This window comes from Trachurus trachurus (assembly GCF_905171665.1).
Source record: "Trachurus trachurus genome assembly, chromosome: 15".
In the NCBI taxonomy this organism is placed as follows: Eukaryota; Metazoa; Chordata; class Actinopteri; order Carangiformes; family Carangidae; genus Trachurus; species Trachurus trachurus.
In genome coordinates, this window is record NC_139906.1 from 3802122 (window position 1) to 3829129 (window position 27008).

The 27008-nt window shown below is 43.9% G+C and overlaps 2 protein-coding genes across 2 annotated transcripts in view; both read right to left on the reverse strand.

The window, feature by feature from the left end:
- Positions 1–24147, reverse strand: part of LOC310998551 (uncharacterized protein) — a gene marked incomplete at both ends in the record, with an annotated part of 28042 nt that extends 3895 nt beyond the window's left edge. Inside the window, 2 exons of the mRNA XM_083988660.1 lie at positions 13042–13215; positions 23618–24147. Coding sequence (XP_083844786.1) covers positions 13042–13215; positions 23618–24147 — 704 coding nt within the window. The remainder of the gene's footprint in view (positions 1–13041; positions 13216–23617) is intronic.
- LOC310998628 (uncharacterized protein) overlaps positions 1–27008 on the reverse strand; it is a gene marked incomplete at its 3' end in the record, with an annotated part of 98412 nt that overhangs the window by 70530 nt on the left and 874 nt on the right. The gene's annotated exons all lie outside the window — the stretch shown is intronic.

A 27008-nucleotide genomic window follows, 5' to 3' on the forward strand; every position in this document is an offset into this window, starting at 1 on the left:
AGAACTTCACCCAGCGAGGCACCAGGGATAACTTCGCTCATCAAGGCTCCGGTGACTTCGCCCAGCAAGGGACCAGTGACTTTACCACATGCATCGCCACTCCGTCTGTGAACTCCACGGTCAAGCAGCACAGCACGGAGCTACGCTACAGCATCGTATGGTAAAGTGATGGCTCAAGGGACGGTAAAGACTATAAATACAGTAAAAATGGATGTCTTAAAGGAACAGATAAATAAACTACAAGCAGAAATTGAAGAAAATAGAGGATTGCTAAATCAAAAGGATGAAGAATGCTTGTCATGGCAGGAATTAAAGGAGCTAACTGAAACCAAAAATAAACAACTAGTTGAGCTTCAACATGAAATGAATGAAACGGAGGAAATAAAAACACCACGTCATTCAGAACGCAAAAGTGTACCCACAGAGAGGTTTCTTGCCTATCAAAGGGAGGAACAAAGTAAAAAAGAAAGGAGACTGCTTAGCCTTTATGAACAATGGAAAATTCAAATCAGATCAACGAAAGAAAACCTAAAGCAAAACACAACAGATATGGAACTGGCTAAAATGGCAGACACTGTTGAAAACGGAAAAGATGACATCATGAAAATTTACCACGAAATAAGACAGGGTACCACCCCATCCGCTGATTTAAGACGCAAAATAGATGCTTGTGAGGCAGTCACTAAAGACATTATGAAAATAATAAATGAACGCTTATCCGGAATAGACGATGTCTTTGATGCAGAGCGTGAAAAACGCAAACTCCGTGAGCTCCACGCTCATAACTACGCCCACTCCATTTATGGGACTGCTTCTCAGTCAGCTAATAGTCACTTCTCTGAAGCATCAGTCATGGCTGCAAAAAGGGCTGAAGCAGTCGCAGAGCTCGCTGCAAAAGAGGCTCAATGCAAATTAATGGAGGAAGAAAGAAAGCAGAAGGAAAAAATAAGGATGATGGAATCTGAATTAGAGCGTTTGCAAGCAGAAAGGGACAGAGAAGTAGCATGTGTGAGGCTGGAAAGCTACGACAGAGAAATCAGACAGGAAACTGACAATCAGCCCTTACAGCAAATGAACAGTCTGCCTACACAGCAACAAGACAGTAGATACAACAGGCAGAGCCCTGCCATCCCCTCTGTGTATCACCAAAACCCTTCCATAGTCCCACCAAATTCCTCCACTGACATCTCCTCTTTAGCCCAAGCGATACAAGACAGCATAACCATCAACAGACTCCCCATGCCAATGCCCACAGTGTTTGGAGGAGACCCCATCCACTACATTGAATGGAGAGCTTCATTCATGTCACTGATAGATAGAAAAAGCATCTCATCAGCCGACAAACTTTATTATCTAAAGAAATATGTCAGTGGCCCTGCTCACAAATGTATTGAAGGCACCTTTTTCCGAGACGATGACGAAGCATACAGAGATGCATGGAATAAGCTCAACCAACGCTACGGGCAGCCATTTGTCATTCAAAGGGCTTTCAGAGACAAGCTGTCAAAATGGCCAAAAGTGCAAACCAAAGACGCTGAAGGGTTAAGGGCCTTCTCTGATTTCCTAAATGCCTGTCTCCAAGCCATGCCTCACGTGAGAGGTTTAGAAATCTTGAATGATTGTGAAGAGAATCAAAAGCTGACACAGAAAGTCCCAGATTGGCTAGCAGCACGGTGGAATCGTCAAGTCTCAATAGCTCTCATGGAAGGAAGAGACTTCCCCACTTTTGAAAACTTCGCCAGATTTGTGTCAGTGGAAGCGGAGATAGCATGTAACCCAATCACTTCCCTGCATGCTTTACACTCATCCAGCTCATCCTACGTCAAAAGAAACACAAATGAAACAAAGGGAAACAAAGTAAGTGTCTTCAGCACTCAAACAAATGCAAACACTGAAAACATAAGGCCAAATTATGTAAAAGAAAAGCCTCCCTGCATGTGGTGCAAAGATGACAAGCATCAACTGTCCAAGTGCTCAAAATTCAAAGAAAAATCCCTCGAGGAAAGACGAACATTCATAAAAGACAATAAACTGTGCTATGGATGTGTCAAACCAGGTCACAGCGCCAAGGAATGTCGTCACCGTCACACCTGTGATCTGTGCAAGGGAAGACATCCCACCTGTCTACATGATGAAAATTACAAACGGTATGAGGAGAAAGACAGATCTGTAAGCATGGAAAGAAGGAAAATTACAGCAAATGTGAACACAGCTTCAAACTGTTCAAATGAAATTGTGACAGCTAGCCCACTCTGTGTCACTAAAGAGGGTCAGTCATACAGCACCTCCATGATTGTCCCTGTGTGGATCTCCTCTGCCACCCAGCCGTCCAAAGAACAGCTCGTCTATGCACTGCTGGACACCCAGAGCGACAGCACCTTCATAGAGAGAGAAGTAAGTGATGAATTACAACCGAACACTTTCCCTGTACAACTGAAACTCACTACTATGCTAGGAGAGAGCATGATAATGAGAAGTGAAAGAGTAGAAGGACTTCGTGTCAGAGGCTACAATTCAGGCATTTACATTGATCTCCCTCCTTCATACACAAAAGACTGTATCCCCATGAACCGTGATAACATACCTACCCATCAAACAGCAAAACAATGGCCTCACCTAGCAGCAATCACAGATCAGATACCCCCTCTCCTCAGCTGTGATGTCGGACTCCTCATTGGGTATAACTGTCCAAGAGCTATAAAACCCAGACAACTGATTGATGGAGCAGACAATGAGCCCTACGCCGTCCTCACAGACTTGGGGTGGAGCATTGTGGGCTGCTCTACACCTGGCTTTAATGAAAGACAGTCCAGCCTGTGTCACAGAGTCACGGTAAAGGAACTTCCTCCAGTAACGCCGATGGATGTGATAAGCGTCCTGGAGTCAGACTTTAAGGACACGAAAGGAGATGACAAAACTGTCTCACAAGAGGACCTCATGTTCCTGAGCACACTCAAGGATGGTATAAAGAAAAATGCCCAGGGACATTACGAGATGCCTCTTCCATTCAGAAAACGGCCCTCCTTACCTGACAACAAAAGGCTCGCTGAAATCAGGCTCAGTCATCTTCAACGCAAGTTCAGCAGGGATGAAAAATACAAAAGAGACTACACAACATACATGAAGGAAATCATAGAAAGAGGTGACGTGGAAGAAGTGCCCACAGATGGAACTGAAGGTGAGCGGTGGTATATTCCACATCATGGCATATATCACCCTCAGAAGCCTGACAAATTGCGTGTTGTGTTCGACTGCTCTGCAAAATACTGTGGCACAAGCTTAAATGAACACCTGCTCCCAGGACCAGACATGATCAATAACCTGACAGGTATTCTTATAAGGTTCAGACGGCATCCCATTGCTCTTCTATGTGACATAGAGAAAATGTTTCACCAATTTCATGTCCAAGAGGAAGACCGCAACTACCTCCGGTTCCTCTGGTGGAAGGATGGAGATACAACAACACAACCTCAGGAGTACCGCATGAAAGTACACCTCTTCGGTGCGGTGTCATCCCCTGGGTGTGCGAACTATGGACTTAAGTATTTAGCCAAAGAACACAGCCACACACACCCAGTAGGAGCACAATTTGTTGCAAAAGACTTTTATGTAGACGACGGAGTGACAAGTACAGACAATGTGAAAAGAGCCATTCAGTTGGCACAGGAGGCAAGGGAGATATGCAGCAAAGGTGGTCTCCGTCTCCACAAATTTGTGTCAAATAACCATGCTGTATTGCAGAGCCTGCCCCCATCAGAGTGTGCAACAGAGACAAACACAAAGGACTTAACATTCAATGACACACTGGAACGAGCTTTAGGAATTCAATGGAGCATAAAAGAGGACAGCTTCAGATTCAACAACACCTTAAAGGACCAACCAGCCACACGGAGAGGCATATTATCTACTGTCGCTTCCATATATGATCCTCTCGGCTTTCTCGCACCATATGTCCTCCACGGAAAGAGAATCCTCCAAGAGATGTGCAACCAGGGCACTGGTTGGGATGAACCCCTGCCAGAGAGGTTAAAGCCACGGTGGGAGAGTTGGCAACGTGATTTCACCAACCTACAGAAAATAAACATCAATCGCTGTTACTTACCTGCTGACTTTGGAGAAGTTGTAGAGACTGAATTACACCACTTCTCAGATGCGAGCACAAGCGGATACGGGCAATGCTCTTATCTGAGAGTCAAGAATAAGAAAGGAGAGATTCACTGCTCACTGGTGATAGGAAAGGCCCGTGTTTCTCCAACAAAAGTGACCACAATACCACGGCTCGAATTAACTGCAGCAGTGGTTTCAGTCTCCATCAGTAACATGCTCCGAGAAGAATTGAGAATTGTTGATGGAAAAGAATACTTTTGGACTGATTCAAAGGTGGTGTTAGGCTACATAAATAACGATGCACGGCGATTTCACACTTTTGTAGCCAACCGGGTCCAGAAGATCCGCCACTGTACAGACCCACAGCAATGGCGCTACGTCCCTACGGATGAGAATCCAGCAGATGGAGCATCCCGAGGTAAAACTGTAAATGAACTACTTGCATCTGACTGGTTCACCGGCCCTATGTTTCTCTGGGAGAAGGAGTTACCTATGGAAAATGATGCAGTGCCAGACCTGTCCATAGGGGATCCAGAAGTCAAAAAGGCACAAGCCCTGCAAACAAAAACTACAGAAATAATGAGTCTTGTCGACCGCCTGTCCAAGTTCTCATCATGGTCCCGAGCTACCAGAGCTGTAGCCCGCCTGCTTCGACGAGTCAAAAAGATCACATCACATGCTCTTTCAACAGTGAGTGAAAGAGAAAGTGCTGAGCATGTCATAATCCAGGATCTGCAAAGACAAGCATATGAAGAGGAAATCAAATCATTGAGCAAAGGTAATCAACTACAGCGTGGCAACAAATTACACCACCTTGATGCTTTCCTCGACACAGACGGTCTCCTCAAGGTGGGAGGACGACTCCGCCACTCGTCACTCACTGACTCCTTCAAGCATCCAATTGTCATTCCTAAAGAGCACCATGTGACAAAGTTAATAATAGCTCACAACCATGAAAAGACAAAACATCAAGGAAAAGGATTCACAGTAAATGAAATCAGAGCCAGTGGATATTGGATTCCTGGAATGAGCAGAGCAGTAACATCTTACATCCATCAGTGTGTGATCTGTCGTAAACTCAGGAGAGCTGCAGAGGGTCAAAGAATGAGTGACTTACCTGTTGAACGCGTCGAACCCTCCCCTCCTTTCACACACTGTGGTATGGATTGCTTTGGCCCTTTCATGACGACACAGGGAAGAAAACAGCATAAACGATACGGCCTGCTCTTTACTTGTTTTTGCTCACGAGCCATTCACATCGAGATGTTAGAGGATATGTCCACGGACACCTTCATCAACGCCCTGCGATGTTTCATTGCTCTCCGTGGTGCAGTCCGTCAAATTCAGTGTGATCAGGGCACCAATTTTGTTGGTGCCAAGAATGAATTCAAGACAGCTTTACAAGAACTTGACACACAGAGATTGAACACATTCCTGTCACAGAAACAGTGTGATTTCATCATGAATGCACCTCACTCCAGTCACGCTGGGGGCGTGTGGGAGCGCCAGATAAAGACTGTCAGAAGTGTTCTGAGCTCTACCCTGTCTCTTTCTCAAGGCAGACTCAACGATGCTTCATTAAGGACTGTACTGTACGAAGCCATGGCCATAGTCAACAGCCGACCCCTCACTGTTGATAACTTGAACTGCCCTGACAGCCTTGAACCTCTCACCCCCAATCATCTCCTCAACATGAAATCCAGCACAGCACTTCCTCCACCAGGCACATTCCCTAAAGAGGACCTGTATGGAGCAAAGAGATGGCGTCGTGTACAGTTTTTATTGGAACAGTTTTGGAGTAGATGGAAACGAGAATATCTCCACAATATCACCACAAGGCAGCGGTGGCACACGCCAAAAAGAAATCTAATGGTGGGTGATATAGTGATGGACAAAGATGAACTGTTACCCAGAGGTGAATGGAGACTTGCAAGAGTCATAGAGACAGTCAGTGGCAAGGATGGACTTGTAAGAAGAGTGAAAATCTCAGTAGGAGATAAGAATCTGAGCAAGAAGGGTGAGCGTCTTGCCAAACCTTCAATATTGGAACGCCCAGTGCAGAAGTTAGTTCTGCTTTTTGAAGCTTCTTAAGTTGTGGCTACACAAAGACAATGACACTCTTATTGAGAAAATTATTCTTAGTTCACACTCACAGTATTCAATGTGGAACGCAAATAATTTTGGTGGGAGTGTAGCAGACCACTTTTTGGTTTTATGTATTGCTGTTACTCATTTTGTCCACAAGAGGGCAGCCTTGTACTGCTAAAATGGTTAAATAAGTTAAAATCTTTAAAAACTAATAGTTAAGTTACTTTAAATACATTGTGACATGATTTCGTTACATAAATATATTTCGTGATTGGAGTGCATTATGGTAAAATGTCATTCATCTGGTTTTTATATGCATATTGTCCGTTTTGAAGGTTATATTTGTAATGAGCTTTTATTTTGAAGAGATCGCTAACCTACTATGTCACTTCCTGGCTATGTTGTGTCTTCCGGTAAAAACAAGGTGATACGGAACGAGTTAACGGCAAAGTAATAAGTTAAGGTAAACAAAGGAGAAAGAGGCAATGAAAGAGTTGCGGTAAATGAACAATAAAGGACTGGAAATAGCAACCCCCCGAGGAGGCACAAGGTTAGCAATTTGTAGTGTTTACGGTACTTGTGTTGATGATTTGTATCAGAAAGCTAAAGCTATGCTAACTGTTTTGCACATAATGAAAACATAAATGTAACTGGTGTATCTTTGTGTCTTATCAGTTCTCACGTTGGTATTCAACGAGTTGGTTACGGAATGGTTTATGGAAATAAATGTTGAAAACCACCAGTCGAGTCCTAAATCTTTCGGAGGGTATGCTACAAGTCAAATGCCATAGCTTTTTAATGCTGATGGCCAATGGCAGTTTTTTTCTGTTTGTGAGTGTGTTTGTGGGCATACATGCGTTCCGATCCACAGTTTACTTGGACAGAGCCCCTTACTACCTACTCCCTGCACAGGGAATCTGTTGTAGGGAACTTCATAGGTAGTGTTGCACCGATACCGATACTAGTATCGGTAGGGGGCCCGATACGGCACTAAAATGCTGGCATCGGTATCGACGAGTAAAACAAATGACGCACTGATGCCATTTACTGATAACTAATATGAACGCTGCGCCTTGTGTCTTCTCTCGCCCAACACTCAGTGCTGTGTGATCACACGTGTTCAGCGCATGCCAAGCCAAGTAAGGATGTAAACAATTAAATTAATTGCAGTTAATCAATCCTTTTCAAGGAGTTTTTTTGTGAAATGTAAACAAGCAAAGCCGACATAAAGTAGCGGGATCTCTAAATGTATCTAAATGTGTGAGCACCGCACTGAGCAGCGCACTGAGCACACAAGGGAGAGAGGAGGTGAAAAGAGACAACAACACTGTTACCTGTTGTATACTCAGGCTGTACCATCGCTAACACACAGAGACCAGTGTGTAACGAGTCAAAAAGCCGCCGTCACTGAGCTGCCAAACCGACGCGGATCCGCCGTGCTGAGACACCGGGTCGATTTGAGCTGCGTTCAGGCTGCAGTGACGGCGGCTTTTTGACTCCTTACACACTGGTCTGTGTGTGTTAGCGATGGTGCAGGCTGAGGCCAGTATACAGCAGGTAACAGTGTTGCTGTCTCTTTTCACCTCCTCTCTCTCCTCTCTCCCTTGTGCGCTGCTCAGTGCGGTGCTCAGTGCGGTGCTCAGTGCGCTGCGCACACATTTAAATAGAGATCCCGCTACGTTATGTCGGTGCGGTCGCTACCGGAGCTTAATTAAATTTTTTTAAAAAGCGCTCGTTGCGGTGCAGCTGAGAGCAGCGGAGTTTCCTCTGCTGCAGCTGATCAGCTGACATGTGGTCAAGACGAAGCTACAGAGTAGACCTGTCACTGTCACAGGTGTCTCTCATCTCATCTCATTATTATAGGACTTCAACCTCAGAGCTCTGTCTTCAGACCTGTCCCTGAACATCACACATGGACAACATGGAGCCGCCTGTGTGATTGGTTACTGAGTTTATTAATGTTTACATCAGGCTGTGTTCAACCAATCAGTTTATGCTACTGTGATTTATGTATATACCAGGGGTGGAAAGAGTACCAAAAAAATCTACTCAAGTAAAGTACTGTTACCTCGATGAAATTTTACTCAAGTAAAAGTAAAAGTACTGGTGTAAAAATCTACTCAAGTAAAAGTAAAAAGTAGTTCATTTAAAATTTACTCAAAGTAAAAGTTACTTAGTTACTTTTTTTTTTTGGGGGGGGGGGGGGGGGGGGGGGTAATAATGGCCAGAGATTGGCCTAACATTCTCTGTCTCTGTGTTTCAAATTTGTCCCTTCTCCATCGATACACTGGTCTCCATCATCTTTTAGCTCCTGTGGCACCAACTTGATTCTGACATTCTGACACAGTTGTCCAGAGCCAATCAGATGGACAGTTACAGTTACTGGCACTAAGGTTGTCACGATCATGATCATGATACAAAAATGTTCAACTCAATATCGATATTAAGGAAAATATTCGATACTCAATACCATTTTCAATACGGATAAAAAAAGAAAAGAAAAATCTCTCTCTCCCTCTTTGACTCACACCTGTTTTTTTTTTACTGTCTTTCCTGTCTGCTCTCAAGGGGGGGGTATTTTACTGTAGGTTTTCTCTCTCTCTCGGTCCGGCCTTCAGCCCCGGTGTGTCTGGCAGGGTCAGCGGTCCCGTTACCGAACACAGCCGGACATGTTCATGAGTTCATTAAAAAAAAACAAAAAAAGCCCGGACGCCCCGGACAGGACGTGAGAAGTGGACAAAAGAGGACGTTTGGTCACTGTAAACGTAGCCGAATAGATGGACATGCCTGATAACGTTGTCTTTAATCATTAACGTCAGCTTTTAACCGCTAGCTGTGGCTAATGGCTAATATTAAGACGACAACATAGCGACGAGCCCTGTTATGCACAAACTCACGTAGCGGTGAGGGGGGAGAGAGGTGTAGCTACCTGCTGCTGTGTGCGTCTGTGAAGGGACAGAGAGAGAGAGAGAGGCGGCAGCGGCGTAGCTACTTTTGACACTTTTTTTACTTTGTAACGGAAGCTATTTAAAATGTAACTAAGTAAATTTCTTCCAACAATATGTACTCAAGTAAAAGTAAAAGTACTGATTTTAAAAATTACTCAAAAAAGTACAAGTACACAAAAAAGCTACTTAATTACAGTAACTTGAGTAAATGTAACTCGTTACTTTCCACCCCTGGTATATACAGTAATCATCATAGTGTAGTGGCAGGAAAGACCATTTCATGTATCAAATCTATTGTGTTGGTCAAGTCAGAGGAAAAATGTTTGGGGTGTTTTTACTGTTCCTAAATGTAAAAATGGGTTACATTGGACCCTCAACATTATTTAAAGGTTAAATAACGTGGTACTTAAACATTTTTACCAGGTAGGCAATAAAAAAGTTCTACTGGATTATAGTATTAGAAGAAAAAAAGCTCTTATATATTTTTTTTCCCAAACTGTGTGGTATCGGTACGGTATCGGTATCGGTATCGGCCGATACTGCACAGCCGGGTATCGGAATCGGTATCGGGGGCCAAAAAATGGTATCGGTGCAACACTATTCATAGGTTGACTATGTAGAATTACCAGAACAACAACAGAAAAAGAATTCCAGCAGTCGATTGCCAGACTGTTGCTAGGTAAAACGGGCCGTTGCTAGGGACTCCGCTCTGATCAGAGGACAGACAGGAGGAGAACTATGCAGGATATTTATCTTATGTTTCATTTTTACCGTCATTAACAGCATAATAAATGACTTGCAGCTTGTTACAGGGAGAGTGGAGGCTCTCTGCCTTCCACACCGCTGCTGAAACCAAACCTGCGCTCAGAGCCTCCGCTGTCACTGCTCTCGTCAAGTTGAAAAAAAAAAAAAAAAAAAAAAGAGCTCGGTTGCACCAGGAGTCCGCGACAGTAAACGTGTTTAGGACAGATAAGACTACACAAATACATCCATCCTAACATGTACTGTATATGATAATCCATTGATCCACCGATTTATTATTAAAAAGGCTTGGTTGGAAACAAACACATACGACCGTGAGGAGGCAGGAAAACAACGGAGAATTGAGCCACGTGTCGGCTACGGGCAGGTGCGAATGTAAACAGAACGTTGACAGAAAGTCACTGTCAAGCCCGTCAAAATGTTTTAAAAATATTAATTCAGACTAAAAAAAAATGTTTTATGGAAAAGCAATACTTTCATTCTGTACCCCTCAAAACGCCCAGTGGATGTATTATTTTTTTTTAAATATAGCTTTTAATAAAGATTCTACATATTCAACCTTTAAAGGATATAACTCCAATCGGAACACCCTGCAATGTCACGGCTGTTTCCGGCTGAGTTTAAAAATAAAGTTTTTAAAGTTTCAAAATGTTTCACGCCACTATCACCGTTTAGACAAATCTGAAATGATTGAACATTACTATTTCTGTGTGCACGAGTAAAGCAGTTTTGTGTTGCTATGTGTGGTATTTATTCAGTTTTGGCGCATCACGATGTGTAGAAAGCATCAGTGGCTGCAGCTGACAGCGAAGAAGGAAACAGACGTCACCATGACGACCCTCAGTGTGGATCAGTATAATATCAGCCTCATGTCTGCAGCTCAGTGTCAACACAACTTTCACATCACATTCATCTGAACACAGAAATAAAACAGAGTCTGACCCCAGAGTTTCCAGTCTACAGTCTGGACTCTCCAGAAAACCACTCAGATCCTTCATTGCTGAATCCTGCAGGTTGTTGTTGTAGCTCAGGACCAGGTGTCTCAGGCGTCTCAGGTGGGAGGGGTTGGACTTCAGAGCTGAGACCAGAGAAGAACAGCTGATCTTTGACAACTTGCAGTTCTCTAATCTGAATAAAGAATAAAAGCAGTGAGTTGAGGACAAAGTTCAGTTCAGTGTTTCATAATCTGTTCACATACTGACTAGATGCCACCTTCTGCTTCTCAGTGTACATCAATAGCGCCGCCATCTTGGTACGGGTTTTCTGACCATAGACATATACGTCTGACAAGCAGTCAGACCCTGTCAGACCCTTGTAGAACAAATTTCAGTGTATTTATGCAAATGGGTGTGACTGAGTATGTAATATTCAGTGAGTTATGGCGATTTTAATGGTTGATAGACCTCTGCCTCTGTTGACTAATGCAGGAAGTAGACATGGCTTCCCCCGTACCAAGTTGGCGACGTTGACATATTCCACTCAATAGAGCTGCCTGGAAACGCAACATCTAGTCAGTATATCTATGATTTGTTCAGAGCAGAAGAAGAAGCTTCAGAAAGAACAAGTTGAACAACAACAAAGAACAGAAAATGAACAAACATTTGAGGCTGAACTCTGTTGCCATGACAACAAACATATGAAGCAGCTGATGACGCTCAGAGACAGAAAAACCTGCTGACTGACTTCACAGATTTAACCTGCTCAAACTTCTTCAAAATGCTGAAACAACAGGAAGCAGGTTAAAACCGTCACATACTAATCCTGAATGCCAAAGATTCAGCCACAATCCAGCTATGGTGGGTCACATGTTTTGGTTGTGCAGGGCTCTGAACAGCTTCTGGACAGATGTTTTTGAAGCTCAAATACGTGGTGTCAATGTAGACCCTGATCCTGTGATTGTTTGACAGTGACAGTGACAGTTTTTTTCTGTTTGTGAGTGTGTTTGTGGGCATACATGTGTTCCAATCCACAGTTTACTTGGACAGAGCCCCTTACTCCCTACTCCCTGTGGGCATAGCCTACATACATATACATGTGAGTGTGTGTGCGTGAGTATATGAGATGCAGATGTTTTTATTAAGGGTATATCTATGTGTGAGTGTGCATCTTAATTAATTTTCCTCTGCTTGTGAGGGGTGGCTGGGTGTGGCTGATTTGCTGCTAAATGTTCATTGTTCTGTAACCTGAAAAAAAGCTATAAATAAAATGCTTTAAAAAAGCAAAACAGTCACAAAGAGAGAACAGCTAGTTATTATTCATTAGAACACGTCTCTCTTGAATACTTGATTCTGATTGGTCAATCACCAATATTCTGCGGTGTTTATTTCTCGATAGACCACCTCGGGGGGGGGGGCGTTGCTAGGGACTCTATAGCAACGGCCAACTGGAGGAGCAATCACTCATCAATCAGTGAATCCAAACATTACCAGCTTACACACGGTCTAACAACCGACCAACTATACATGATCCCGCTTATTACACGGTTTACGACTGATATAATTCATTTGAAACATAATGTTGATCAAAATATGACTTTCATCAATTTATAATTGCATCATTTAGCGAATCTGGACTGGTCACGTCCGCTATTTTGCTGAGCCTCCTCCCGGTCGTGCATTTGAAGCCTTTGATAATCAATCAGTGGATCGATGGATTACCATACACGTGTTACGGTGTGTGTATTGTGTGTAGTCGTATCTGTCGTAAACAAGAGATTAACTGTTTATGGGGTGCATTCGTGTCGCGGAGTCGCGGTGCCACCGAGACGAGAGGAGAGCTGACACCGGGTCAGAGGCTCTGATCAGCAGGTTTGGTTTATGTAGAACAGGCTAATTTTACATGAATAAAATCTCTTTTAATCATTATTTTGTTACATTATTGAATGATTTAGTTGTAGGCCGTGTTCTAAGCGGGATAATGTATAGTTGGTCGGTTGTTAGGAAACCCCTCCGATTCGCGTCGGGATTCCATACAACCTGTCAGGGTTTATTTCTCCATAACAAACTCCGAACTATACATTATCCCTTACTGAGAACATGCTGCTGCTTCAACACAGACGTAGTGACTCTTCTCTACCAGCTCCACCTGTGAGGACAAAGTGGAGACAAACTCCAACAGGTCAAGTCAGTGAACTCACTTCAGAGTCTCCAGTCGACAGTTTGGACTCTCCAGTCCAGCACACAGAGCCTTCACTGATGAATCATCCAGGTCGTTGTAGCTCAGGTCCAGTTCTGTCAGGTGGGAGGGGCTGGACTTCAGAGCTGAGGCCACAACTTCACAGTGGCTCTCTGAGAGTTGACTAAGAACAAGACTGTGAAGAGAGAAAATAAAACTTGTCAGAATAAAATCAGCTTTAGACTGTAAGAAAAACACAATTGATGTATTTGATGACAGGATGTGATGAACATCTGAGGTTCAGCTCATCTTCTCTTTCTGAGTTTGACATGAAACATGGGTGGTGTGTTCAGACCGAAAACCAAAAAATAATAGTTTTTTCCTTGCAAAGTGTGACATCAATGATGGACGTGTCATATTCTAGGCTGTGAAGACGAGCAGGAACAGGGAGAAGGCCGTGACTGACAACATGCAGAAAAGGAATTTGCAGTGGTAAGCTGAGGTAACTAAGGGCGTATTCACACCAGGCTCGTTTGGTCCGCTTGAAATTGACTTTTCCTCTGGTGCGGACTTTTTGGGGAGGTGTGAATACAAACTACTGGACTCTGGTGCAGATCAAACAAGTGAACCGAGACCACCTCTGCAGCTGGGACTCGGTTCACTTGTTTGGTCCGCACCAGAGTCCCAAACGAACCTTTCCCGAACCAAATGCAAAATCCAAGCGCCTTTTTGGATTCAACAGGCTTCCGTTGTTGTCAGAAAATGTGGAAATGATCAACAATGAGCCGTGGGTCAACATGGAGCACAGATAGACACGCTGCCTCCTTGATATCTGGTCAGTGGAAAACATTTATCAGATGCTGGAGAGGACGCACCCGTCGCCGATAAGGATGCGCATTCTTAATATTTTTTTAACTGATAACAGAAAGTCGTTATCCGATTAATAACCGTTAACAGAAATAAATGTGACTAGGCTTATGCCGATCGGCAATGTGGCATCCTCAGAGAATGATTATGTTTTTTGCTGTGCCATCCTTTTTTTCTTTTTTTTAGCGCACCATCCTTCAGACGCAGACGTCTGTGTGTTTGTTGTCTGACCATCCTTCACGGGGACGGCTGCTTAACGGCCACATAGCCTCCACGTGATGAATAAGCACAGGACAGGTGCAACTGGAAATACTACTAAATTGAAAGGGCAGCAAGAAACGCATTCATGACCTCCATTGTGTACTTTTCGTATAAGATCCCGCTGATAATTTTTATCCAATGATTGAGCGACTGTGGGACACACGTGCTTTTCTTTATAAAGTTGATCCGCTTGTGAAAAAATGCAATGTGACTAAAAAACCGCACCAAGTAAAAAAAATTTAAGTCCGCACCAAACCAAGTGAACTATCGGACTTTCCTGTTGTGAATACGCCCTAAATGTTTGGTGGCGATTTGGACATCGACACAACTTCAAGAAAAACTAGAAAGCAGCTGCTTCAATCAGTTTCTGGTTGGAATAGAAAAGTCAAAATAAAATTATAGCTGCTGTGCAGCGATGGGTCGGGTCCGGGCTATCTTTTGGAAAATTTAGGCAAATTCTGAGCAACAAACAGGAGAATAGGAAGACAAGCCAGTTGACCTTATAATGTTCATTTTGCACCAGTTGAGGATTGAACCCACAACTTCTAGAACCAAAGACCGTTGTCTATCGAGCTAATTGACAAGTGACAGTGCTGTTGTAACCGGGGTGACAAATCCCTCACTCACGGGGTATCTACTTCTCAACTCTCGCGGTATTATGCCCAAATCTCGCGGGATGGTCACCTGGTTCACCTGGGCCAATCATCGTTGAAGTTGGCGGTGACATCACGGGGTCACGTGGGTCGGCGCGACCAACCAAGTTTTAGTATTGAGCCGCTGCAGTTCAGTCCAAGGGGGCAGTTGTCGGTCTGAGAAGTGAAGTCACTTCCGCGTTCAAAAAACTGCAATCCCCTGGGCTTCCTCTGGGGGCTGGTGTCAGAAAGCAGCATTCTCCATAGACGCCCATGTTAAAATCGCTGACTTTACATCCTCAATAAACATGATCAAAGCCTGGTGTCAGAACGTTTTTTCGTCTCAATCGATAGTTTCTACCCCCGCACACACTCTGAGGGGGGGAGATTTTTTTTTAACTCTACAGTTTTACTGTTATTAGGTTAAAACTCTGGCCAATTAGGGCGCGGAAACGTTGAGTGACAGGTCCGAGCAGCTCCGTGGACAGCTGCTTCGAGGCCAGTGGTCGGGTTCTCGGCCGGCCAATCCAACATGGCGCTGTTCAGGCCGCCATATTTGAGTCACAAAAACGACTCCCCAAAACCAATGGGTGACGTCACGGACGCTACGTCCATTCTTTTTACAGTCTATGGTTCAGTCTCAGAGAGAGAGCAGCGGGGAAGCTGCATGAGAGACGAGCTACAGTTTGGTTCAAACTATGTTTCGCTTGTTTATTTTTAATCATGAGCAACGCCCTCTGATGCATGAATTTATGGTTAATTCATTAACTATAATTAGGGGTGGGCGATATGGCAAAAATATCATATCATGATTTTTTTTAAAATAAAGTCACGATTTCGATTTTATCACGATCTTAAATCGAAAAAAGAAAAGCAGACAGTTTAGGCCAAATAACCTTTCTGAACAGATTTTAATCTAAATAGTTGCAGTTTTGCCAACATTTGCAAACAACGTTCATACTAAAAGATAAACAACAACACTCTGATAAAGTGCAATCTTGCAACATAAAAGGTAGCTTTCAATAAACATGAAAGTAAAATATCAATTACACATTACAGACATTACTGTTTGTTTGGGGGGGGGGGGGGGGGGTCGCCGTAATTTGAACACTGTACAATTAGCGCGATATACTACTGTAGCGCATTTACTGTTTATTAGCGGCCAAGCGCGACCTATCCATGCTCCAGCAGTGTGTGTGTCTGTGTGTGTACGTGCGGTGCGCGGGCACGCACGTGAGAGAGGCGGCAGGTGGAGAGTCTGACTGACAGAGATGAGAGATAGTGAAACGCTGTTTTTAAAAGAAAAAAGAGCGACTAACCCCTCCGTTTGGCTTTCAGCCATGGTTCTCCATGCTGCTACCGCTACACACACAAACAAGGAGGCGGGTAAGAAAGCGTGTCACTGCCTGTAATTCGCTATGATTGGTCATTCAGGTTGACGACGTAATACGTCTGGTGCGTCGGTGCATCATCATAGAATGTGCCCTATCCTACGATCTCTGCACTTTGGCAGATCGTCTACACGCTCTGATCACTTCACGATCTAATATCGTCATATCGCCCACCCCTAACTATAATTTAATTTTATGCTTTGCTAAACATTTTTACATATTTTTTTTTACACATTTTAACGTTGTATACAACGTTATACAACGTTAAATAGGTCTATTGTGTATAGGCCTGAATAAGAGGACAAACGACTCTCACAACTCTGAAGCTTACACCTAAGACAATTCTTTGTTTCAAAACATCCCCAACAAGAAGGACATTATTATCATTAGTTACCATACTTCTTTAAGGATGCAGGACTGGTATTACCATGCCATTATACTAGAATTAATATGTTTTCGGCAACAAGAACTGAAATATCTGTCTCTTCATCTCCAAACACGTCTTTTGAAATAATCCTCAGTAATATGCTCAGTTCATCAAACCTATGCTTTATGAGAGGTGGCAAAGCATCCAGGGCACACTGGCACACAGCATTGCATGCAGATGTATTTGGTCTTGAGTGTGGCCAGGTTAACAGTGCACATCTTCCACAGCTCTCTCATCCTACCTCTGCTATCTGGCCCTACAAATTACAGTTAATCTGCACAGAAGTGTATATTTTTAAATGAGTAGCCTATAAATCGAGCAAAGGAATGTATTTTTATATTTATAACATAATTTACAACCAGAACAGTCACAAGAAAAGGTAAAGCAATTACATGACTTGTGTTGGACTTGATGCATGACGTCCACTTCAGTGGACACATGGTTAATTATAATTTACTACTTATTTGAAATACATTTTTCAAAAATAAAATAATAATTATATTACTTAGATGTTACTGTATATCATCATTTTTTTTTATATCTAGGGTTCTTCTGGAAAAGACGTTTGACAGGATCATAGACTGTAAAAAGAATGGACGTAGCGTCCGTGACGTCACCCATTGGTTTGGGGGAGTCTGTTTTGTGCCGCTACTACGGGGGTTTGAACTGCGCCATGTTGGATTTGACTTGCCATATTTGGAGCGGTGCAGCCGTTAGCCGGCCGAGAACCCGCCCACTGGCCTCGTAGCAGCGGTCTCCAGACCTGTCACTCAACGTTTCCGCGCCCTAATTGGCCAGAACTTTTAACCTAATAACAGTAAAACGGTAGAGTTTAAAAAAAATTCACCCTCCTCAGAGTGTGTGCGGGGGTAGAAACTATCGATTGAGACCAAAAAACGTAATGGTACCAGGCTTTTAACATGTTTATTGAGGACATAAAGTCGGCGATTTTAACATGGGGGTCTATGGGGAATGCTCCCTTCTGACACCAGCCCCCAGAGGAAGCCGGGGGGATTGCAGTTTTTTGAACGCGGAAGTGAGCTTCACTTCTCAGACCGACAACTGCCCCCTTGGACAGGATATGCCAGGAGCCGCCAACCTAGGTGGCTGTCTGGCGGCCATCTTGGATCCAGATAAAATTTACTTGCAGTTACAACGACTGACCACTGAATTAACCTCAATGGAGTGGTGCAGCAGAGAGCCCTCTATGGGCTGATAGGCAATTTAACCATATAAACCTTTGCATTTAGGATGGAATGACTTTCAAACAGCCGTCCACTGTAGTGACCACTATGCACCAGAGGGTTAAATAATGTGTGTAGACTTGTAGGAGCCCCTTACTGTGTTGCAACTGCCGCGCCGAGACCGCGACGGCCGAACGTAGTACGCAGTGGACGACCGGTGAGTCAAATTGTTTGTAGCCGCTAGCATTAGCATTAGCCGCTAGCATTAGCCGCGGCCGCCTTTCACTTTAATGAAGGTGGCTAGCGCTGTATAGCAAACAGGCCTGGGTCTTTGTAATGAGAAGCCAAGGGTTCTTTTGAGAATGAATGTAAAGTATATTGCTGTAATGGGTTTAAAGAGTATTGATGATGTATCATGTCTGTTAGTATTGATAATGAATCATGTTGCTAAATGTTCTAACTGCTGGTTATGATGTATGATTGATACAGATGCTATTTTTTTTTCTATTTCTATTTCTATTTGGTAAATCATGACTTTGAGAATATTAACTATAGTGCAATTAGTACTTTGTTGAATTATGTGCACACTGTATGGATGAATGTATTGATAAACCATGGTGAATGATGTAAGGAACTTTGGTCCTGTTCTCTTGACCAGGGTCTTATAGATGGCGAGCTAAAGGAGCCACGGACTGACAGATTGTCGAATGAGTCGCATCCCTCCTGCCAGGCTGGTAGGGGGCTCTTTGTAGCCCAGTAAAAAGACTCTCACCCCACTCGCTCAGCCCCTGCCCACCACACACACACACCTTCCCCCACACACTTTCCCACTCATTTCCCCTGGACTCAATTCCCCAACCCAGACGTGGGTTTACATGAACTGTGGGGGGGCAGCTGGGATCATCTTTTTGTGTTCATAACGAACCAAGCATTTGGGTTTTTTTTCTTTATTGCTGACTTTGATATCTGTTTATGAATCTGATTCTGAATCTCGATTATCTGAATGTGCATATGCAAATGATTGAAAGAAAGTTAACTTACCTTAATTAATTGTCTGTTTTTAGCAGATCTGTCGGTTCACTGTATATAATAGCACTTTTATTGTTGTGGGTTTTTCATTGCACTATTTTGCTAAAAAAATACATGGTATCATTAACCAGCAACTTCAGTCTCTGTCTGCTCCCTCCTTTAGTCTTACGTCAGCCTTCTGATCACTAGCCTATTGTTGTATTTTACTGTTACACATTAGCTTTAGCATTATGTTTGTGTGACATAGGCGCTACACTGTGGTGGCTTCACAAATTGACTAAGCCATTCACTGTTGTGCTGGCAGATTTGAAACCACTGTAAAAAGAAAAGTCAGTTTTTGAGGTAAGATTCTATTCTATCTATTTTGTATAGAGATGGTGTCGATCGATCGGCAACTGATCAGATCGGGCCGATATGATAAAAAAACGATCGATCGGGAAATCCAATCAAAGGTTAAAATCACCGATACGATCGGATTATCCACCTTTTCCTGGACGTCAAAAACGTAAGCCGGTTTTGACCATAGATGACGTTCAGAAACTTGTGGATACATACAGCAGGGTTTCCCTGCCGCATCCACGCATGCAGACAGTAAAATAAGGCTGCCTGTGTCACAATTGCATGTGTGTAATAGCCTATGGATCATGTAAAGCATGCAGGAGAGGGAGCGAGCGTCTCTCTCCCTCTCTCTCTGTCTGCGTGTGTGTGACTGGCAGCATAGACAGCTGCATCACGATTAAGCCCAATAGCGGCATTTGCTGGGATTAAAGTTCTCCGTCGCAACAACGGATTTCGACCAGTATGTGGGTGTGTGTGTGTGTGTGAGACACCGCAACGCGAAGTGTCGCGATCCTCCGCAGCCGGCTCGCGCCGTGCAGCAATCGTTTCGGCGTCTGGTCTATTTTGTGCGTGAGTGAGAGAGAGCCCGGTCGCTCTCGACACCGGCGGACCACGGACCGAATCCCGCGGCTGGATTCCAAAATTAAACAAAATGCTCCTTACGCTGTCAAAACAGGCTCGTTACTTGTTTCAACCTTATTGACATAGGCTATAGATCGCGCAAATAAGCGATAGAAAACGATTATAGGAGCCACACACGTTTATTTGTCTGTCTTTTGGGGTTTTCGTCAGGTCTCCACGGGTGGCAGTATAGAGTTTTCTTTATCAGCACGGGGCAGGAAGTCAGGTGACGCATGGGGTGGAGGATCATGCGGTTTTTACCGCTCGCCAGGCTCACTCCTTTGTTTTCCAGCCACAGCACTTTATTAGTTTCTTTTGCATTATTTAAGTCATATTTTGTTGTAACCTTTTTGTTTATTAAACGGGAACCTCACCCAACCTGGACCAGCGCATTGGACAGTGTTTATTGAGCGCGTCAAAAACAGTCTCCCACTCCCATGCAGAGTGACTACAAGAGGGCAGGATAGTCGCTATAACGATCTTTTTTCCCTTAGGTGTGTGACTCAGTGTCACTCCCAGTAAGATGCTGTAGCTACTTGGTGTCTGCTCATCAAAATCCTCTACTGAAGGAAAGTCCAACAATGTGCAGACAGAGCAGGAATATGAAAACTCCTGACTGAAAAAAACGTTATGAGTAGCAGGGCCGGTCCTAGAGTCTGGGGGGCCCAGAGCAAAGAAGCCCCCTTTTACATTTAAGTTCATTTCAGAGCCTGTACTTTCTTACTACTTGAGTAAAGGAGTTGAATCAGTACTTCTATTTTTACCAGAGTATTTTTGCATGAGTGGATGAATTAATGGGGAAAAAAGTGTTATCATCAACTCTCACCTTGGGTCTTGAACCCACATCCTCTGACACCAAGAACCAGCTTCTAACTCACTGAGCTAATTGTCTAGAAGTGAAACTTGGTATGTGACTTCTCAAATAGACTCAGGGGGTCAAAGCCAGGCAGCATTTGTCATGGCAGATTTCAAAAATGGTCAAAATGTCACAAATTGTGTTTCTAAACAAAAATCTGTTAATACATAAATTGCATCTTGACAGCATGGAAATGTTGGTGATTTGTTTTTAATAATAAGTGTTTTGCTTCATAAGAGAAAATTTAATGTTTAAAAATGTCAGTCTTACATTGACCGCAGTTGTTCCCATGAGAGCAGAATTCATAATGTTCTAGAAAATTCAGTTTTCGAGATAAAATTATGATATTTGCCAAACTTCATCAACCATAACTCCAAAATATTGTCAATTTTTTTCAGGAAGATTGAAAATGTATTTAGCAAGAATTGGATGGTATATGTTTACAGTCAAACGTTTTCATGCACTGTAGACTCAATTTTTGATAAATCAAAAATCCGAGAAACAAGTTTTGTGGAGGACAGTCTGAAAATGAAAAACTGTGATGGACGTCAGCAGCAAAGTTTCAGCAGTATTGGGGCTACATTGTGGTGAAGTTTCAAAACTGTACCGTTGGTTTGGTAGGAATTTTTAAAGTTTTAAAATTTAAACGCTTATTTGGAGTTGAGTAAATGTGGCATGGGACTGGACCTTTGTGCAAAGTTTGGTGAGTTTTCGCCCATGGGAAGTATGATTTCCTCGGAAGAAGAAAGAATAATTCCTAGGAATATACAGGAATACTTCTTTAGGGTCCGGGCTGCTTAGAGAAGAAGAAGAATTCCTAGGAACACAATAGGGTCCAGGCTGCTTAACTATAATACCTGGTCAAAATGTGAACAGTTAAGCAAGTGGAAGATAAAATGATCTATTTGTCACGTGTACCAGGTATGTACAACGCAGAGGGAGAGGGGGGAAGAAATGTCACAGAGTGATAGTCCTCTGCCCAAATTATTGGAAGACAATAATATATTGGAAGACTAGTAAGCCCCCTCCCCCTTTAAGTTGTTTGTGTACTATTCTTTTCAGCCACTTTTCCTTAGTTTGTAATTTTGCTTTTGTCCAGGTCTGGTCACAACTAAAAACTAGATAAAGTAGCATTTCCTGATGGAAATGCGTGTGAATGCTGAAAGCAGCTGAACGCTGTTGCAGAATTAGCAAATAGTGCAAGCAGTGACTGATCACCACGCAAATGTTTGACCGAGGTAGGAATCGAACCCACAACCTCATGGTCAGTAGACTTTCACTTTGCCTCTAGGCCACAGTGTACACACAGTTGCAAGACTGTTGTCTGTTGATGAGCTGCACTCTGTCTCACTCTGAAGTTAATGAGCCCAAAGCTGCACCTGTTGGAAACACACTGCGTCAACACCAAGAAAGCTTGAGAGTCAAGCTTGAATGACTTAGAATTAAAATTTCTGTGAATTTCAGGCTGAGAGCAGCAGTTTCAACATGAAGCAAGTTATCAGAAGTCAACAGAGGACGACTGGGAAAATAATTCACTATAATTGTTGTTGAGGCAAGATTTGAACCAGCAACCTTCAGATCTTCAGCCTAGCAAGCTAACCACTAGGCTACAGAGACAGTACCTTTAATAAGAGGATCACTGGCTTCTGCTTAAAAAAAGGAAAGGAAAGGAAAGTAAGGAAAGTGCAGAAATTAGCCACACCAAGTAAGAAGAGGACTTTTTTGTGACCTGTGACTATTTTTTGGTGAATTAAAGCAGAAGTAAGTGGTCCGGTCGTTTTCGCTAATGCTGCGTTCCAGGCAGGCTTTTGAAATCGTAAATTACAGCTTCAAGTCACAACTTACGACTTTGTAGCGTTTCAGGCAACCCACTCGTGTTTTTCCGACCTGTTTTACCGGTGAAAGTCACTATAACGGCCACTCGTAACTTCCGACCGGTGAACTCGTACCAGATCGAACTGGTACCACTTCACGGTCGGAAAAATACGAGTTTCCTTGAACGCACCATAACAGTCCTCGTCCCTACGTCGCCACATTCACGGCGTCCCTTGGCTGCACACACAGCCCTGCATGCCGTTCTCTCTCCTCATTGGATAAAAACTGTAGGATACGATAAATGTTTTCTCTTCGGCTCAGAGCAGAGCAGAGGGACTGAGAGACCCGTGTTTCAGTCCAAACACTCTATGTAAGTGATTGCTGTCGGAAGATATAACTATTTAAGACTTATATTAACACAAATATATCACTTACTTCTGCTTTAAAACGAATTAAAAAGCACTTAACAGCAAGTTACAAAGTTGAGCTCCTTCTCCTGCTGCTGTGAAAAAAATGCATTGGGCTGAATGAGAACAGAGAGCTCCCTGGCTGCATTTGAAAAATATTTTAAATTATTATTTAAGTCTCTTTGCATTTTTGAGTTTAATTTGTGGCCGTGCTGACAGTTTAGCCAGATAAACTCTAGAATGTTTTTTTGCCTCTCTCCACTCTGGCTGACAATGTCACCACTCTAGCTCTGCTCGTTAGACGCAACACACACCCATTATAAAGCTGGATTTTGTCAAAAAACTTAATGATTTTAAAACTGCCAAATATCAGAAACTGTTGAAGATATCAATAAGCTGAGTCATAGAGGAACACTTAAAACGTTTGTCTACAGCTTAGAATTTGAATGAAGTCTCTAGCAGAAAGTATGGTGATGCTTTAGTGGCTGAAAGAAGTAAGAAGATTTGAAGAGTTTGAAGACTGTTCTAATGCATTCTCTATGGGGGAAAAAAAATAAGAAAAAGTTAAATATTTGAAAAAGTATAAAAAGTATGAAAAATTTGAATACATCCGATGAAGTCCAGAAAAAGCTGCACGTTTTGATATATGAATTGTTGAAATAGCACAAAGTATGAAGGACTAGAAGAAGTCCGTAAAAAGGCGGAAGGAAATGGCCGAACAGAATAACAATAGTGTGAATGCTGAAAGCATGATCATGTCTGGACTCACCGAGCCTTCCTGCAGTTCCTCACAGCTGGGATCAGTCTCAGTCGTCCTTGATCTGATGTGTTGAAATTCCTCAGGTTCAACTCATCAAGAACCTTCTCTGACATCTGCAGCATGTAGGCCAGAGCTGAGCACTGGATCTCAGAGAGTTTCTCCTTTGATTGGTTCTCTGACTTCAGGAACTGTTGGATCTCCTCATGAACTGACTGGTCCTTCATCTCCGTCAGACAGTGGAAGATGTTGATGCTTCTGTCAGGAGAGTTTTTATCACTGTTCATCTCCTTCAGGTTGTTGATGACTCTCTGGATGGTTTGTGGACTGATGTCTGTCTGACCCAGCAGACCCCCAAACAGCTTCTGGTTGAACTCCAGAGAGAAGCCATGAAGGAAGCGAACAAACAGGTCCAGGTGACCGTTTCTACTGTTGAGGGATTTCTCCATGGCTTTCTTCAGAAAGACATCCAGAGATAAAGGAATACGTTGTTTTCCTTGGAACTTCTTTTGGAGCTTTTTGTTCCTTTTAACTCTTTCCATGAAGAAACCTGAGGTTGAACCTTTGTCACCATCTTCTTCTTCTTCATCATCATCATCATCATCATCATCATCATCATCATCATCATCATCATCATCATCATCATCGTCTTCATCTTCATATGCATATGCATGTGCACATGCATGTGCAAATGAATGTGAAGATGAATATGCGAAGGCATATGCATAGGCATTGAGATATGCATATGAATCTTCACGTGAATCTTCATAGTCATATGGATATTCATCATCTTCCTTTGAAAACAAAATACTGCCAAAATTTTCAATTTTTCTTTCCAAGAACTCACTGAGGACCTTTGTGTTCCTGTTGGTGAAACAGTGGAACATGTAGACTGCAGCCAGAAACTCCTGAACACTCTGGTGAACAAAGCAGTAGACTGTTTTCTGGAAGATCACACTCTCTCTTTTGAAGATCTCAGTACAGAGTCCTGAGTTCACCAAGGCCTCTGTGACATCCAGACCACACTGCTCCACGTCTTCTTGGTAGAACATGATGTTTCCTTTCTCCAGCTGTTCAAACGCCAGCCTCCCCAGCTTCAGAAGAACTTCCCTGTCGGCCTCCATCAGCTCCTGTGGACTCGTCTCATGTCCCTCACTGTACTTGTTCTTCTTCCTCTTTGTCTGGACCAGCAGGAAGTGTGAGAACAGGTCAGTCGTGGTCTTGGGCAGCTCTCCTCTCTGGTCTGTGGTCAACATGTGCTCCAGAACTGTAGCACTGATCCAGCAGAAGACCGGGACTTGACACATGATGTGGAGGGTCCTGGACGTCTTGATGTGTGAGATGATTCTTCTGGACAGATCTTCATCACTGGACCTCCTCCTGAAGTACTCCTTTATCTGGGCGTCAGTGAAGCCTTGGACCTCTGTTACCCTGTCGACACATGTAGGAGGGATCTGATTGGCTGCTGCAGGTCTGGAGGTGATCCAGACCAGAGCCGAGGGAAGCAGATTCCCCTGGATGAGGTTTGTCAGCAGCACGTTGACTGATGACGTCTGTGTGACGTCAGACACAACCTCCCTGTTGTTGAAGTCCAGTGACAGTCGGCTTTCATCCAGGCCGTCAAAGATGAAGAGAAGTTTACAGACAGCCAGCTGCTCTGCTGTGACCTTCTGTAATGTTGGATGGAAAACATGGAGCAGTCTGAGAAGACTCAACCGCTGATCTCTGATCAGGTTCAGCTCCCTGAATGAAAGCAGAACCAGCAGACTGACATCTTGGTTCTCCAAGCCCTCGGCCCAGTCCAGAGTGAACTTCTGCACTGAGAAGGTTTTTCCAACGCCAGCGACGCCTTTGGTCAGAACCACTCTGATGGGTCTCTGTTGGACAGGTGAGACCGTAGAGACGTGCTCTCCCTGTTGGACAGGTGAGACTTTAGAGACGCCCTCTCTCTGTTGCACAGGTGAGACCGTAGAGACGTCCTCTCTCTGTTGCACAGGTGAGACCGTAGAGACGTCCTCTCTCTGTTGGACAGGTGAGACCGTAGAGACGTCCTCTCTCTGTTGGACAGGTGAGACCGTAGAGACGTCCTCTCTCTGTTGGACAGGTGAGACCGTAGAGACGTCCTCTCTCCGTTGGACAGGTGAGACCGTAGAGACGTCCTCTCTCCGTTGGACAGGTGAGACTTTAGAGACGTCCTCTCTCCGTTGGACAGGTGAGACCGTAGAGACGTCCTCTCTCCGTTGGACAGGTGAGACCGTAGAGACGTCCTCTCTCTGTTGGACAGGTGAGACCGTAGAGACGTCCACTCTCTGTTGGACAGGTGAGACCGTAGAGACGTCCTCTCTCTGTTGGACAGGTGAGACCGTAGAGACGTCCTCTCTCCGTTGGACAGGTGAGACTTTAGAGACGTCCTCTCTCCGTTGGACAGGTGAGACCGTAGAGACGTCCTCTCTCCGTTGGACAGGTGAGACTTTAGAGACGTCCTCTCTCTGTTGGACAGGTGAGACCGTAGAGACGTCCTCTCTCCGTTGGACAGGTGAGACCGTAGAGACGTCCTCTCTCTGTTGGACAGGTGAGACCGTAGAGACGTCCTCTCTCTGTTGGACAGGTGAGACCGTAGAGACGTCCTCTCTCTGTTGGACAGGTGAGACCGTAGAGACGTCCTGGACAGTTAAGTCTTTAAAGATGTCGTTGCACTTGATTGTAGTGTCATGGAGGGTCTTCTTCTTGGACGTTGTCTCCAGCTGTCTCACCTCATGTTGGGTATTAACCTCTTCACTCTGTCCCTCTGTGATGTAGAGCTCAGTGTAGACGCTGTTGAGGAGGGTTCCACTTCCTGTTTCATTAGTTCCTTCAATCACTCGTTCACATCTGCTCCTCAGACTGATCTTATGTTGATCTAAAACCTCCTGCAGACCACGATCTGCTGAGAGAGAAGAGACAGAGTTAGACTGAAGACAGAGAATATGACAGTTTGATCTGATTATTTTCATCAGCTACAGAAAAACTACAACAAAGAGAAGGTTTGATTGTTGTGGTGTTGATCATCATCTTAAATGTCAGTGCTGTGGGACGGGACAATGACTCTGGAGAAAACAACAGGTCCTGGTTTCACTAATGACCACATCAGCAGACAGATGTTCAAACTCACTTTGTACACAGCTGCTCTGATTGGCTGTCTGCAGCTCACCTCTACTTCTGGTTATTTGTCCACACTGGGGACAGGAGGGGGGTCCTGAAGAACCAGACCGGTCCCAGTCTGAGGTGAAGCACTGTCTGCAGAACCAGTGTCCATAGCTGGAGGAGACTGGATCCTTCAGGACGTCCTGACAGAGACCACAGCAGGACAGCTGCTGGTCCACAGAGACACCACTCCTCTTCCTCCTGTCAAGACATTTCTGTG